Below are 17,675 nucleotides of genomic sequence, written 5' to 3' on the forward strand. Positions count from 1 at the left end.
GTGGAGTTTTACGTTGTCATGTTTAGGAGCTCCCTAGAAAGAGGGCCTGAAGTTACTCCACAGCCAAGTAGGGGTGATCGGTGAGAATCCAGGGTACCGGTCACTGTAGAAAGCAGCCATCGCAATTGTTGCTCCCATAACGAAGCCTGAGGTGGTTCCTTAGCGTTAGTTTCACAAACCAATCACGTCATTTGTACTCAGAACAGATACAAAGTGCAATGACAAAAACGCGATCCACTGAGCGATCGAGACCAGAAGTTCCCGATGAACATAGATCATCTTCTTTACAAAACAGAAAAGGACTCCTTTGGCTTTGAGATTCCTTTGGCTTGTAAGCTGAAGTGACCATTTTAAGCCACACGAATACCTCAGATTTGACCACTTAAGTGCCAAGCATGTTTTATTGATCAACATGATTATTGGTGATGCGACATGTTTTACTTGATACGAAATAATTATATGGAAACCTTTGTTCACATCCTCTCATAAAAGATTGTTTTTGTTATCAAATAAATTCTAGTTATTATTTCGCTGGGGTAAGAGTTCTTGTTTCTCCATGACATTCTAATAAAACTGTAACGCAAGATATGTTTGAAAGTGATTCAAGAGAAATATATTTCACATAAGTACACCTTAAGCATGTTACGTTTTCATCTTCAGAAGATAATGATTGGTATACTTGTCAATCACAATGTCTGGTATACACTACTGAAAATGGCATTAAGCCCTAACTATTGTTTTAAAATTATAAAACCGTGACTTAAGCATATATATTTTAACAAAATCAAGGAATTCCTAAGTGTAACGCTGTAAATAAATCATAAATTTCCCATCAATAATTGGAAGAAAAGATAGATATGTAGCTGAAATAAAAAAAATGCTATAAAAGTAAGGCAGCAATATATGAACAATTAACCAGAAGTCTGATAAGAAAATTCAAAATGCTTTCCAATACATGTGATGAAGGAGGAAATCTTCGCTTTAAAACATTTAAGAAAATCCATTAAAATAATATATAAGCTGCTCTGTTAATAAAAGTATTATGAAAACTCTTTTAATAGCATTACAACTTTCAGTTTGAAATGTCAAGTTACTTTTTATTAAATTTTATACCTTTGCAGCAAAACAGGAAGTCTATTGATCACCAGTACCTGTAGTAATCTGAAAAGAATGTCTATTATTGGTCAGTGATGACCAGAATATCAACTGGAGTGATAAAAATGTTATTCAATAAGCAGAATGACTATATATCTAGGAGACATAATAACCATGTTTGATCGTATTTAGTAAACTATATGCACTTTTATAATTGCCTGTTTTCTTCCATCTATCTCTCTTCTTTACAGAGTTAAGTTTGGTTTGTCGAAAGTCCATGTTTTCACTTTGAGAAAAGAATCAAAAACGTATTCTTTCACACAACCAATAACTTTGGTTGCACGACAGTTTTTTAAAAGCTAAGAAATTTAAATATTTGTCAATCCTTTGTGAAGAAAATTTGCGTTAGCAATTTTTTCCTATGCTAATAGAAATTTATTAGCAAAATGTCTGATCTTCAGAATGAAAAATCGGCTTGAAAAGCTTGCCATATATATGACTTAAATGCTTTTTGCCCGAGAACAGTAAGACCAATTAACGCTGCACGAAACGTTTCATTAAATAAATATTTCAAATTTCTATTATGATGATTTGAAACTAATGGTTCAGTTTTTTTTCACACAAACTATCGTTTAGAAATTTACTTTCAAAAGCATATACCGTCGTAACAGTATATAGCAATATTCACACACTGTGCCCTCTCGTAAATTTTAAGTAATGTTATCTTCTGTATTTTCAGCGAGATCAAGTAATTTGGACTGAATTTTTCACTTTTGTTCAAATTATTCGACTATGATAAACATAAAGTATTATTAAAGTTCATCTATATTTACTAAAAGGTACTATGTAGCCAAAGCTGCCGTTGTCGGTCTTATTTGATTAGTACTATTTTATTCGTTGTTTGTCTTATTTGATTCAAAGTCTACCCAATTTGATTTATTTCTTAAGCTGAAGCCATAAGTGTATGACCAAGCTCCCTACTCCCTCACCATTCAAGGTTTATTTATCTAAAAGCTAGGTATACAATAAACTTGGAATGTGCACTACCTAACATAGGAAAGAAATGTTTATGAAAACAAAAACAAAAAATAAAAATTGTTTTCAAAGTCAGGAAACCCATTTACTTTGCTATGTAAAACGAACATCCACGCATTTTGCTGAGGCGTAAATAACAAAGTTATTCATTTTTAACTTAAATTTCATTCGTTTAGAAAGCACGCAGAGCAGAAAGATGTCATTTTTTTAAAGTAAGAAGTGTTTTTATAACTCTGATAAATTAACTAATGTTTGTTGAAATGGATACTATCTCATAAAGAGGCATTTTTTGAAGATCAAATATTGATAAAATTGAAGTTCCGCGGATAAAATTGTGGATAACAACGAACTCTACGTAAAACATGTATTCACATATCATACTTAAATATCATCAAATTTTATTGCTAACGTATGCTATAAAAGGCATAATCAACATTTAATTTAGTCTACTGTACACTGTACTACATTACGAACTCTATTTCGAAATAAAGTAATACAAAATATACTGCAGCTACTCTCTGTCTCTCACTCTCATGTGTATAAAAATAAAGGATTTAGACATTTTTCTTAAACTTCACACTGTGAGCGGGAAATGAAAAATGTAGTTTCTGTTATTGTAGTGTACAGTTTACTACTGTGAATAATAGAAAATAAATCCTGTATTTTACTAGCACTAATACTTTCGAAGTTCTATTAGCATCAATACTCTTATTCTTTGGCGCCGTTATTATAGTAAAAGCTACTTTTAGTGCTAAAGCTGTTATAACACGGCAGCAAGACAACAGGAACAATGCTAAAAGAAGAGGAAATCAAATGTAAGATTGTTGGTTAAATCGATTATGGCAAAGCTTTTGTTTACAGAGATAGGCCATTGTGGAGGGCTTTGTAAGGGCAATTGGCTCATACGTTACATTTGAGGCGTATTACGAACCTATACATATACAACTTATTCGCCAGGATTCGTATCCGTGCTGTATTTTATTGTATTACACATTCTTGTCACCTCGCAAGACATGCTGAAATTTAAGGGTGTTTTTTTTTTGTTTTGTTTTGTTTTTGTTTTTGTTTTGTTTTGTTTTGCAACATTGAACCGCCAGTAACTGAAATCACGGACTGATTCAGCGGATACAGGGACAAAGCTATGAAAAGTGTATTCAAGATTTGAATGTTAATACAAGTGTAGCCCTAAGATAAAACTACAGAATGCTGCTAACAGGAAAGGAGGAAAACTTATTTCATTCAACTGCCATGTGAGAGGACCTTATGGCTGGGACCTAGCATGGAAACCTCTCACATGCGGGATTTTATACACCTTTATAATTTTCGAAATTAAGATAGAATGTTATTTTTAATCTAAAATATAGTCTCCTTCATCTTCTGCTAGTTCTTGATAGTTACAATGTCATTTTGTTCCCAAACGGTTTGTAGGACATACTATACGAGCTGTAGAAGGTTTTCCAGGAAGAAATTCTTCTAGTGTGCAGTTTTCGGCTCAGAATTTCTGGAACCATTTTTCATTTTTATTGTCCCCTTCCCATATAATGCATTAATGCACTTATTAATGATTTTTTAATAAAACTTTTAAAGCAAAATATGCTCCTTTCTCACTTTCATTACAGCTTGAAAAATATAACTATTAAAATCAAACTATACACTTGAAAACTTGCACTAAGAATAATAATAAAGTAAGATTACTACCTGCTTTTATTGTAGGTTGATAGGTTAGTTTATCCCGTGCCTTTCCGACTTTTTACTGAATAGAAAAACTGTAATATTAATAAACTAAAACTCAGTGGCGCAAACAGCCCTAATGGGCCCAGTCCTGCAGTGCCCCGAAATCTGCTTTCTTGACCGTGGGCCCCGGGGTGCGTAAGCATATGCCCTGAACAGGTGGTCAGCTTGTCGCAGGACCCCCAGTGTTTAGTTCCCAAGCAAACTTGGTACTCATTTTATTGGCCCAAGGGATAGAAATCAAGGGATGAAAGGCTGAGTCGACCTTGCCCAGTCCGGGGTTTGAACCCCGGACCTGTGGTGCTGCTGCGCGATGCGCTAGCCACTGCGCCACTGGGCCTCGTAATATTAATGGAATGACCCAATATATGCAAGAGATTTGAAAAACAGTAACTGCAGATATTTATTTCCTTAAATATGGATTCTAAAAATTTACCTTAACTTTTGTTTCAGTTTCTCGAAATAAACTAGAGAAATAGTCCTAAGAGAGCAAAAATATGTCTTATAAATAATCTACTATAATGTTAAGGAGTTGTATAAGAAACGTTCCATAGTGCAAGTTCGTACCGAGTTTGCAGAAACATATGTAGCTAGTACTTTTATTGAACGAACTAAAATTTAATAAAGTGTTGTTTCACTCTATATGGAACTATCGTTTATCAAAATCAGCAAGCTTTGCTTTGAGTGTCTCAGACCAAAATTTGATCTAATCATGTTGAACTTTTATCTGTAGAAGTGATATAAGTCAGTAAATGTGTTAGGAATATCTTCGCGAATTATGGACTCACTAATTAGAAGCTTTCTGTGTTTAACTCCTTAAAGCGCAAAGAATATTGACAAATATGGGGATTTTGTTCTCCGAAAATTATATTTAAGGAAACCCCTTACTTGAAACTGGTTTCGCAAAGCTATGTTAACTTAATTTTGAGAAACCTTATTTTTGGTAATGTATGTGTAAAATAAAGTCTGCATGTAAATACATAATTACGAAATCTTTATCGTTATGTTAACAGATTTCTTTTAAATTCATCATATTTTCTCTTCTCCTTCAGACCTCCTTCTATGCATCAGGAAAGAGACAGAAAGAAAATGATTTTATGATAAATTCCGTTAAAAAATTTCTAAAATGACCTTGTTTAAATTATTGATTTCATTTTTAGACAATATGTGGCTTTAAAAGACTTTCAACTGCAAAATTTACTTAATTTTAATTTTTTTGGCTTGAAAGCGATATTTAAAATAGTTACATTGCTTTTTATTTTTCATTTCTTACTTCTTTGTACGAAGTAAAAAGGAAGTATTGTAATCGCGAAAAGCTTCAGGCAGCATATTTCAACGAAAATATCCATTTTGACCGCTATCGAATGCAATTTAAAAATGATTGTATTATGTTGTTTTTATCTTCCGTTTAAGGTTTTTATGCCTTTAATAAATCCGTGTGCAATATTTTTAGAATTATCAACATTTTTAAAGTTGTCTAAGTGCCACTAAGCCTTTTTTTAATGGCGGCCATTAATGTTTACATTTGAAACAGGAGACTAGTGGATTTGTTGCCAATCTAAGATAACGCATTCATTTATCATTGCCAATTAAATCATGCTTAATTCTCTCTGGAATTTTTTCGAGGAAATAAGTGTTTAAGATTTACTTCGTAATTTTTATTATAGATATTTTGAGTTTTATGTATTTTTGCCTTCTCGCGAAGTGAGAACTGAATTAATTAAATGAGAAATACGCAATCGTCTGTGAAAAACTGTTTCTTTTTTGTTTTGTTTGCTTAATTTCTTTTATACATCATTCTAGCTTTATTATAGTATTTGAATAGAACATGTGGCAACGATTAGATAATTCTATCCTTTAAATGATATAAATTTTGTGCATTATGAGTTATAATATGAATGAAATATATACGTTAACTGTTATATAATTATTGGATTATATAACAGTTAACTTAGTTTCCGTTATATAATTATTATATAAGTTAACTGTTATATAATTTTTAATACTAGTAAGTGAATCTAGCGCCAGGGTGTCGCTATGGTAAACAAATACTAGAGGGAATTTTAAAGAATGCATTTATTCTATTGTGGTTTATGCGCTGTCGTCCAAGTAGATTTAATTCAATCCAATAAGTTTAAATGAAATGCAAGAAAAATGCGTATAATTTAATATTCCAATACAAGGAAGTCATGTGTTGTACACATCAGATTTTTTATAAACGTGAAAGAAAGATTTTTTCCTAAAATGCGATATAATTTATATATAATGAAGTAAACAAAGTCCTAAGTCCTTGAATATAAGAGAATTTGTGTTGTAAGAGAAAAGAGAAAATATTTCTAGAAACTCGCGTCGTCTTCTTCACGCTTTCCTGGAACGAGACGCAGGTGTAAATCATTGCATTTTCCTGTGCATATATTCGATCCGGACGTTCCAAAGAATGTCTTTATACTTGTCATCACGAGATGGCGCTGCACAGAGCGAACTTCGGAGGCGACCATCATTTAGGTGTTTGCTGTCGGCGGCGGGAGAACAATTTTCAACTTCGTTTCGTACCGTCCGCGTGCTTTTCATCCAACTTCCTAGATACAGCATTTCTGCTTTGTCTACGAATGTCAGTTTTCAATATATTTTCTAAATTTTGAAGTTGTGAACGTTTAGTTACTTAACGGGGGGGACTATATATTTTACAATTTTTAAAGAGACTGTATCAAGCGTCGTGTATTACGATGCCCTGATCAAAATATGAAATATGTGGATAGTTTAAACTTCAGATCTTCGATCGCAAGGTCAATTAAAGAAATGTAAAGAAAGACAAGCTTCAGGAAAGGTATGTATGAATTGCATGAAAATGACTGAAATAGTTTTTGAACTCTTCTGGGAAAACAGCAGCCATATAGGAAAATATTTTCTGAAAATACAATGATTAGCAATTTTATCTGTGAGATATACATCCATAAATTGAAGAACCATGACTTCGCTTCCCATTTAATACTATTAACTACATCTTATCACAAGTACGTTTTGTTGCGTAATGACCGTTACAATGCATACAAAAGTCATCAAGAACAAGTAAATTTACACCGATTTGAAATTTGAATACAGTATTATATTATACACGTCAGAAATTTTTGCTCATATATTAACTCATCAAAATACTATAATTAACGTGTGATATTATTTATGTATATAATATCTAATATTAATCATTATTTATGTCAACATATCGACATCAAAGGAAATTTCATGCCATGTTCACGAGTAATATATTTTCGCATCGTATATTACTTGCGTAGCATTGAATCATCATATTTTTGACAAGTTTGTTTTTTAAAACCAGCTCATCGCTTTTTTTGGGAACTGAAAATTGTATCGTACATTTCTGAACTACGCTTTTGTTTAAAAGTCTGAAGGAAAGCTATTTTTCCCGATAGTATAATAATAAAATATATTTCACTTTATACAATCAAAAGTAAATAATTCAAGGAGCAAGTACTTTGAGATACAAATATCCAAACATAGAGCTTCTACTGGATCAAAATTGTGATTATTGTATCATATACTTTTCTTATAAGCGTAAAATTGTCGATAGCATTTATAACAGAATTTACAATGGAACGTGTTTTTGAGTTGTAAGTATTGCATTTACTGTGTTTTGATATCCACCCTATTAAAAATTTGAGATACAGCAATTCTTATGTATATCCATAAAAACTGCTTAAATTTGTACCTAAATAGATAATATAGGACGTGAAAACTAAATCTCAGTGATTAAGGTCTTAAAAATGTTACCTCGTTTATAAAACATTTCTACTTATTGCTTTCACCGTAAACTAAGAACAGCTATCATGACCTCATATATGTATCGCTAATTACTTCCAAAGGGGTTCAGGAGCCTCAGAATGTTGACAATAAGGATGCCACACACAGGAACAATCTTTTCTTTTTTATTAATTTTTATGTCAGCAACGGCTTATAGAACTAACCTATTTTATCAACAAACCATGCAAAAGGAGACAGCTGAAACCCACCGAAAAGATATATACCTGGGTGATTGTTGCATATCGGAAGATAATGGGATCTACCTTTTTTGCTATAGCCCACCTAATGATGATATAAAATCATGCCCTTTTCTGAAATGCAGTTTACATACCACAAAAGGATTCAAATATATAATAAAACAACATCAGTTATGTTGTTTCAACAATACAACAAAATCAAATCAAATCTTCATTTCAGATTTCTGTTTTTCTGATTGCCAGTCTTTAAAACAATCACTATGGAAGCAAGTATTACTCGAAAAGCATGTGAAAATTCCTTTTCATAATCTACTACCATATTATGGAAAAAGCGACAATTCGCTTCATTTTAAAATGCAAAATAAGAAAAACCCGCATTTTCTTAAGTTTCCTAAAGTGACATATTCTTCGCGTTTGATGTATTATAAATATCCATCGGAAAGCAATCTTATATCAAGAAGAAATAATTTCAGAAACCTCTTCACATCTTTCTATAAACGATGTGTTGAAAGCCATATGAAACATCTTGCTCGTATGTATAATTTTAATGTGCCAAAAAAACGTTTTTTATGGCATAAATATTTCGTATTTGCATGTAATATCTCCTGTTACTGGCAGTTTTATGAATGCATTTATAATGAAACAACTAAGGGTAAAACAAATATAGAAAATCATTTGAATATTGTCGACAGATGGTGTGCAAGTATGAAAAAGGGCTGCGAATTTGCCAACAGATTAAATCCAACAACTGTTGCTTCCAAGAATGAGAATCTTAATTCTGAAAACCCTGTTCTGAAACTTATTTTCAAACATCGGGCACAGGCTTCTTGGAGCTCTGTTAGAAGCAAAAGCAAACTGAGTTTACGTAAACTTTTGATGAAACTTAGCAACCTATCAAATGAAGAAATCATCAAGGACACATCTCTTAATACAAAAATAAGCGTTCCTGCTACCCCCAATGTTTCTCGAATATTTTTACGCAATGCAAACCATCATATGATGAAACGACATGCTGAAATTATTCCAGAGGAATATTTTGAATCAAATATTTCCACAAGTACAGAAAATATTACTGATCTAGAGGCTACGAATGTCTCGGAAGTTTTCATATTACAAAACAAAACCAAGCATATGAATCCTTACAGACGGAGAGGGGAGGAAGGAATAATTTATATTCATGGACTTTTTGAAATGAGTGGAGGATCATGTAGAATTAACCCACAGACTGGACCGTTCGAATACAAAGCTGCCCAACTCGCCATCAAGCATATCAATGATAAGAAAATTATTGATGGATATCAGCTTAGGATGTATCACAACGACACTCAGGTAAGTCAATAATCATATTTTTTATTCTTGTAAACATCTGTTACCTGATTGTATGAAAATCATAAATGATATTACTTTATTTAATTCCTTATTTATAAGCAAAATGTACCACAATTTTCTTATAATATTCCAAACAGGTATCGCAGTTTCAGATTCTAAGTATAGAAGTTAGAATCTGAAAGTATAGAAGTATCTGAATCTAAGTATCTAAATATAGAATTTATAAGTATTAAAAGAAAGTTAACCATAAGATAATTCTTTATTTATACAATTATATTTATATAAAATTTCAAATCCAGTTCTATAGATAACGTGATCTAGTAATTTACTTATTATTTTCTTTCAGAAATTTTTTTAATTTTTCTTCTTATGCGCTTCTTTTCTATTCTTCGCTGCTTATCTGATATTCTGCGATGTTGATTTTTTTTCATAGGTATTGCAAGAAACTAATAAGTTTGGAACAGTTTAGGTAAAGTTTATAAAATTTGAAAGTCAATCAGAAGTTCTCTCACAGTACTTAGTTATGCTATCTTGCTTTTATTATAATTGATTAAAACTGTAGATTTATTTTCTAATTATACAGCAAAAGTTAGACAGCTATTTGTTTTCATTTTATAAACACAAAGATGATGTTTACACTAATTTAGTTCGCTTATTTCAAAAACTGTGCATTTATTTAGAATTCAATTAAGTAGCAATAAAATCTCACTATAAGTAGAATACCATGTGACATTTATTGGCAAAAAAGCAGTATTTCTTGCTAATGCTAACGCAGCGTTTGCAGCATTTAACCGAAACAAAATAAGTACAACATGTCATATTAGATTTATTTTAGTAACAGTTCATAGCTTACGTTGAATCTGACTTAGTAATCAAATTGCTACTTGTAAATCAAATTCAACTCAGTCATACTGCACATACTGCACCGAATACGTTTCTGGTAGTTCCCATACTTAAATTAAAATTATTTAGTACTTATTATTTAAAATACTCTCTTTTTATAGAACTGAATGTCGAGGGAGTTGAATTTGTTTTAACATATCTTACGAAATTTATATTCTAATTAGTAACTCTTACTTACATGTTATAGTCTAATATTAGTGTAATGTGCAAAGCCGAAAAAACTGATAAGTTGATCTAGATTGGGTTTAAAATGATCGAAAACATCTGTTCTATATGCGATTCATGTAGTGATTTCTATTTGTGACATAAATGTAATTTAATTTCCCTTATAAAACCCTCAAAAAGGCTACTTCCTGAGCATTGATTCTGTATTTAAGACAGACTAATGTTTTCTGCTTTATATGCATTCTTGACGCAATTACTCATTTCTCATGTTTTCCAACTAAGATGTATACATGAGTCAACACTTAATGCAGGATCATTATTAAATATTCGCATAATTTAAATGCTCAACTTCTATCTTAGTTTTCCTTATTTATTACATCCATAGACACTGTAAAGTTCTTGTTTTTAGATCTGTTTTGCTTAAATTCTTTAATTTTGTTAATATTCAGCCTTCAATGGCGAATTATCGCCATCACAATCTGCTTAGATCTGAAGAAGCTCTTCAAATAAATATAATGACAAAAAATTACATTATCCGAGAAATTTATTAAATGTACTGCCACACGCAATTACTTCTCAAAACATAAATTCAGCTCCTCTTGGCAAATAGCAACTGATGTAACTAAGAAAAGTTGTGATAGAAAAGAAATTCCGTTACTCTCATCAATTCTTACCCAACGAGGAAATTACCAGAACTTACCTTTACGGATCAGTTGTGGATAATTTTTCGACTAGCCTACCCTGCTCTAAGTAATCGCAAGAGCTGCAAATTAGACCTCACAATGTGCAACTCCTTAATGAGAACCTAGTATTTAAGGTTAATATGTTTGTTCATGATTTAACTGAAATGAGCTGTGATTTTTTTTGCATAATAACATGTAACCTTGTTTGAAAGAACAGCCCAACATGTTTCTAGTATTTTGCCTTAGTTTCTTAACGGAGTTTAAAATGCATTGCCATAAAAAGTGAAATTTTTTTAAAGCCATTTCTTTGTTTCGCGTTGCTTCTAAGGAAGGTTTTTTTTTTATTTACGTTGTTTCTTTAGAGAAAGTTATTTTAAATATAGTATTAAATAAACTTAATGCTTATTTTGAATTCATTACGCAGCATCTGGTTAATATTAGAAATTATCAATTGTATATATAAACAGCAAAATACATTGCCTAGAAATTATGAAGTGATTTTCTCTTTCTGAATATTATTCATAAGTTTATATGTGTGAGTAAATATTCAGAATAAGAAAATATGAATGAAAGAAACTGCTTTATTTTTTAAGAAAATATAAATGAAAGAAATTACTTTACTTTTTTAAGAAAATATGAATGAAAGAAATTTCTTTATTTTTTAAACGTTATAATGATTGTTTTTATTTGAATGCGTGCCCTCTGCACATCTCTAAGTTAAAATTACTTTCTGTGAGTTTCATTTACTAAGAAGTTTAACTATTGCTGCATAACCAAGATAAAAATGAATATATATATATATGTTTGAAGAGAAAAGTATTCTTGCAATTAATCTGTTTTGAATATGTGGAGAATTATTTTATAATGATAAATATGAAATATTTCTGTAAACTCTTCGGAAAAAATGGCTGCAAGCTGTATTACGTAATGTAATAATTAAAGTCCTGGGCTTTTAATTACATTCTGCATAAGTTTATGTGTGTGTGTGTGTGATTATGGCAAAGCCTCGAGGGCTATCTGCCTAAGGGGAAGGATGCCTTCGTGGAGGACTTTCTAAGGGAAACTGGCTCGTATACACGTTACACATGGGGAAAACCACGAAAACGCCCATGCAGCCAGCCCTTTCGCGGGATTCGAACCTCGGACCGAACTACCAGTGTTCAGCGACTTTACCGCTCGGCCGCTGGTGGGCGCATAAGTTTATGAAAACTGCTTCAAAAATATGCGGGTGAAGATTATGTAAATATAATATTTTATTTAATGCCAGTACAACAAAATTTCAAACTAGCAAAATTAGCATTATGCTTCTTTTAGTTAAATACGAATATTTCCACACATACTCGTTCAAAAAAACTTAGATATATGCGTAATTATTAATTGATAGGACAGGTACACATTAATAATGAATGCCTTCGGGAATGTCTGCGGAATAGGAATATTTTTTCTATGTAGCAAAAAATTAAAATAAGATTACATTTTAAAAAGTATATTAATAATTTATAAAATACTTAATTTATGACTAAGGAAGAGATTAAAAAGTTTCAAAGTTATTATTTCTTAAAAGTGTAAACAAAGGACATTAGCATATAAAAAAATTATCTATTATTATACTTACTTTAAATATATTTTAAATTATACTTTTATATGATACCGGATCTTTTATTCTTCTCTTTGCGTTCTGTACTCGATTAGAGCATAAGCAACGAAGGAACTGGAGTTGGATCAAACAGGATCTGTTTTAGTGGAATGGTACAGGCAGGCTCTCTAGCAACACTGATGCTAGAAAATAGTGATACTTATCAAAATCTTACTGCAGTTATTTACAGGCTAACCTCAGTTAATTTTAAATCTGGCACCAGTTCTCTACATGTAAATTCCTTGCAGCTTTACCTCGTAACACTGAGGAGAGTGTACAGAAATATTGGCTAAATGTTTTCAGAAGTGATGCAGCTAGAATAAAATTATCAATCATAAAATATTGAAAAAAGATTATACAGAATTTCAAATAAAAATCACTGATACTGCTGGCAACTACATGTTTCTCTGAATTAATTTTATTTTACTGTGTAATCTTCAGAACTGGAAAGCATTAATTAATCTAATGTGATGATGATACTTTTAAACGTGTTAAAAAGTTTCCAAACAGCAGATTGAATCGATAAGTAGAGCCTAATGTAGAAGCTGAAATTAATAGATTTTACATATACATCATCTAATATTCAGATATTGGTACTTTAACACTCTACACTCATAGCTTCTTTTATTATATTTGAGAATTACATCTATAGCATTAACTGCAGTAGCTGCATGCATTTTTTACTTAATTTAGTTTTTGTAACCTTCCATGAATTCTTAACTTTCTACTTTACCGTTTCTTTGACGCAACATGCTTTGCCTTACAGCCCAATATAGAAACATTCAGCAAATCAAAGCACATCTTAAAGGAAATATGCATCTTATCCCCCCCGGCTTTTAAAATTTGGCTAATAACCATTGCTTATGAAAATTTGCCACTCGCGAAATGGAAGCATATTTTTTTGCTAGAATACATTCTCACTTAGTAAATAAAATCATACATTAATAAACAAGAAATTAAGAAGACCTTTTTTCCCCTTCTGTTATCCGGAAACCCATTTTATTGGCAACTGCCCAGGAAGCTTGGATCCTAAAATATACGTATATTTTTGGGTAGATAAACGTATTACTCGTTTTTTCTCGAATAATATACATATGTTTGCAGAGCCATGCTGACTAGGTTAATTAAGGAAAAAAGTCAAAATCTTTGACCTCTTGTCTTTCTGCTTAGCGATTTATCATTGTTAATCCGTTAGATTCTCTTAGAAGCTCAGTGATTTTTGTCTGTAAACAGATTTGCTTTGGCAAGAAAATGTTCAGTTGAAAAAGTATTATGTATTTCAAGGCAGGTTTCCTCGAAAACGGAAAGAGATTTACTCTGTCATTTTTGCTTAAAATAAATATTACTGCTCTAATTTAGTTCACTCCGAAATATCTGAGCCCCACCCAACGAGGAAATGCTTTTGTTGTACAAACAAACGTAGCTAGCTATACATAAATAATTGATTACAGAACTCTCGCAATGTATTAGTGATGCCCGTAATAATTCCAGAAAACATGGATTTGGTAAACTGATCATTAAAATAATGTATTTTTATAATATTCATAGATCTTTCTTCCACTAATAAGTACATTAAATTTTGAAATATGTTAGTAGAAAATGAAGTTAAAGTTCAGGCAAAATTTTCAAACAAAGGTAATCTTAAGTTTTCAATTTTTTATCATCTTTTTACTTTTTACAAACAATATCCACTAGACTACTGAACGTTTCATGAACGCATTACTATTAAGCATCCTTCTTAATTTGGGGTCCCCCAGCAGAGGGAGGTAAAATCGCTGAATACAGCTAGTTACGACATGGGCTCGATCGCAGACGAACGGGTTAGCGGCTTGGTTAGTTGTCGAGGTTTTCCCTAAGTATAACGTGTATACGAATATCTGCTTAAGGGGAGAGATGCCTTCGTGGCATCCCTTCCCTTAGGCAGATAGCCCGCGCGCGTTTTGACATAATTAAGTAAAACAAACCAAAAACCTTCTTAATTTGGTTCGAAAATCTTGTTGATATCATACATATGATTTATTTTAATTTTTTCAAAGGTACATTAATAAATGAAATTTTGTTAAATAATGTGATCTCATGTTTAAACAAATCTCGTTTGATACTGACAACTTGCACTTTGTATCTTTTTATTTAACTCTACTGAATAACACAGACTCAAAATGTATACTCATAAAATTGTTATCATAATAATCTAAACTAATTTTTCATCTGGAATAATGAAATGTAAAAGAGTTTTAATGTAATACTTTTTAATGCAAGAATGGTTATGTTAATTGATGAAGGCAAAGTAACTCTACGACTATCTTCTGTAGAGATGAATGCCTTTGTGGAGAACGTTTTCAAGGAAACTAGCTCGTATCAACTTTATATATGGGGTAAACCACGAAAACAACCATGCAGCCAGCTTATTCGACGGGATTCAATCCCAAATCGACTTACCAACCTTCAGCAACTTTACTGCTCGGCCACTAGTCTAACGCAAAAATTATTCAATATTGATAACGCATACATTTTCAAAAGTGTTCAAATCAACAATATATTCATATTCAAACGTAATTTCATGTTTAGAAAAAGCTGGTTTGATGATAGCAACTTCTATTTTTTGTCAGTTTAATTCATTAAGACAGACTCAATTCGTACACACGCAAAAAAGTTTTATGATAATAATCTAAAATAATTTCTTACCTAGAATGATATAAAGTGTGAAATAATTTTCATGCGAGGCTTTATTGCTACAGAACCATGAGATAAATTATATGAATAATATCGTGACGAGGAAGGCAGAATTGCATCTGTTGTCAGGATGGGCATCTTAAAAGTGACAGTAAAACTTAGCTAAGTTCCATCCAAATTTTGAAGCAGATTCGGAAAGCAGAACGGTCCTGGGGTCTATCACTTTTTACCCCTACTACCAAACCACCCGGGAGAAGTTTCGGCTCGCCATGTATTTGATGTGCCCTCTTACCGCAAAGACACTACACATTAACACTAATATTAGCCTTTTTTGGATTCGAACCCAAGACCAACGATACAGCAGTCAGCAACACTAACTATGATACCGAACAGAACGCTTTATTACATTCTAATTCGAAAATAGTATATCAGTGTATACTATTTTATATATGCCAATGAAAACAATACGTCAATATATATTATTTCTTCCGTTCTTTTGAATGTGTTTTCTAATTTCACTCTTTCTCCCGTTCATGTCCCTTTACTTCCTTTTACGCATCTATTTTCAAAATTATTCATATTTACAATGTTCATAATTTTTCTCCACTTTCTTCTTACGTTTCCGACTTTCTTCTTTCTTTCTTCTTACGTTTCCCACTTTCTTTTTAAATATCACAGTATACACTTTAAAATGCAAATAACAACTCTGTCTTTAATTTATACACATAATTTATTATATGGAGGTGGGACCTTATTATTGTATTTTATGACTTCGCTGATTAACTGTGACAGTTCTAGATGAGCAAAATTATGGAAATCGTAACCTTTATCTCTGCCATTGCAGAAGAAAGGGCCATAAACATAAAATTTAATGCTTATTCTGCCTTCCCTGAAGAACTGACTTTTACTGAACGTCAGGATACGGGGTGTCAGCATATCATTCATTTCAAAATCCATGCAAATTTTCACTCCCCAAAAGCCTGAACTTTTAATACACTGCTGTTGCCTTGCAGATATCATAAGTGCTAGATAAACATGCATCAAGTATGTTTATATATTTCGCTTTCTTACTGTAAGGAAAATTGGAACAAGACAATTTTCCTGAAAGGGAAATATAAAAAAAGAAAAGGAAAGAAAAATAAATAAAAGGAAAGAAAGAAGAGAAGGAGAAGTGGAATGAATACACACATTCTATAATTCCATACTGTATTTGCCCACATGGCAAGCTTAACTCCTCTGCTTACAAGATGAACTCTCTGGCTGTGAGCATCTACATTAACATTAACTTATAGGTGAGAAACAATACACATACTTTTACATATTACTCACACGACTCGTTAAAAAGGAAAATTTTGAAATACTTAAACTTTTAAAATATCTATAGTATGCGTAAGACAATTCAACATTTTTCTTCAAATATCATAAGCTGTCCTTTTTCCTTGGGAGCAATGTCAGCATAACTACACTATAAAAATTGCTGTGTTATTTATGGTTTTGCAAAAAAGTACTGAACACGACGACGTAGAACCGAGAACTGTGGGTTTTGCTTTACTGAAATGCTTTGCATACTGACTAAGGAACTGTTCAAGCGGGAATAATTAGTATCATACAGCGAATTTTAAGCAGGCATTTCACAGTATTCTAACTGATTACGTTTGGCAACATGTAAAGTTGCAAGCGTTTGCGTACTAAGTAGTTGATAAATTTTAACATTTTTAACAAATATATGTTTATTATAAAGAAGATTGTGTAAATTTTATGCACTCATGACATAATTAAAACAATTTACGTTTTCTTAGTATTAAAAGTTACGTATTTTTTTATTTGGATTATGGTAATGCACACAAGGGTATTCCCAGATTGAACGAATGCCTCTTCAATGAGGACATTTAAAAAAAACTGTGTCCTATCTAAGTTGCACAAGGAAAAAACAACAAAATGTCCCATGCCCCCCCCCTCGCCGGGAGTTGAACACAAGTCGAATCACCAGCTTTCAAACATTTTACCACTCGCTCAGTTGTTGGTCTATGCTGGCATAATTTGTATTCTAGTCTTCTCAAATTGCCCTAAATCTCCAAACCGCTTTCCCATACATTTCTTGGAGCAAATTTTCATATAGAAAGAACATCGCTGTTTAAACTGCATAATTCAATAGTATACCGTATTTCATTTATCATCGTAACAATCGCAACAAAGAAATTAAGCTCTTGGTTCAGGAGCCTTAATAAGGTATTTCTCCCGCCGTCCTAGCGTGCCTTCGTGGTGTAGTGAAGTGCTCCGCAACCTTTTCTCACCTGCGACGCACAAAAAATCTTTCTGGAATTTCGTGGCACACCAAAGAGTTCCGAGTTATCAAGGAAGTGCCTAAAAAATTCAAATGCTGACACACTTACAATCACACACACAACC

At 32.1% G+C, this 17,675-nt stretch overlaps 1 protein-coding gene across 1 annotated transcript in view; it reads left to right on the plus strand.

Moving 5' to 3' along the window:
- Nucleotides 1–6,397: 6,397 nt before the first annotated feature.
- Nucleotides 6,398–17,675, plus strand: part of LOC118198369 (uncharacterized) — a 424,861-nt gene continuing 413,583 nt past the window's right edge. The window contains exon 1 of the mRNA XM_085807093.1: nt 6,398–9,206. Coding sequence (XP_085663219.1) covers nt 7,761–9,206 — 1,446 coding nt within the window. The 5' untranslated portion in view covers nt 6,398–7,760. The remainder of the gene's footprint in view (nt 9,207–17,675) is intronic.

This window comes from Stegodyphus dumicola, chromosome X1, assembly GCF_044657685.1.
Source record: "Stegodyphus dumicola isolate Sdum_Otavi_A_Nest chromosome X1, ASM4465768v1".
NCBI classification, from domain to species: Eukaryota; Metazoa; Arthropoda; class Arachnida; order Araneae; family Eresidae; genus Stegodyphus; species Stegodyphus dumicola.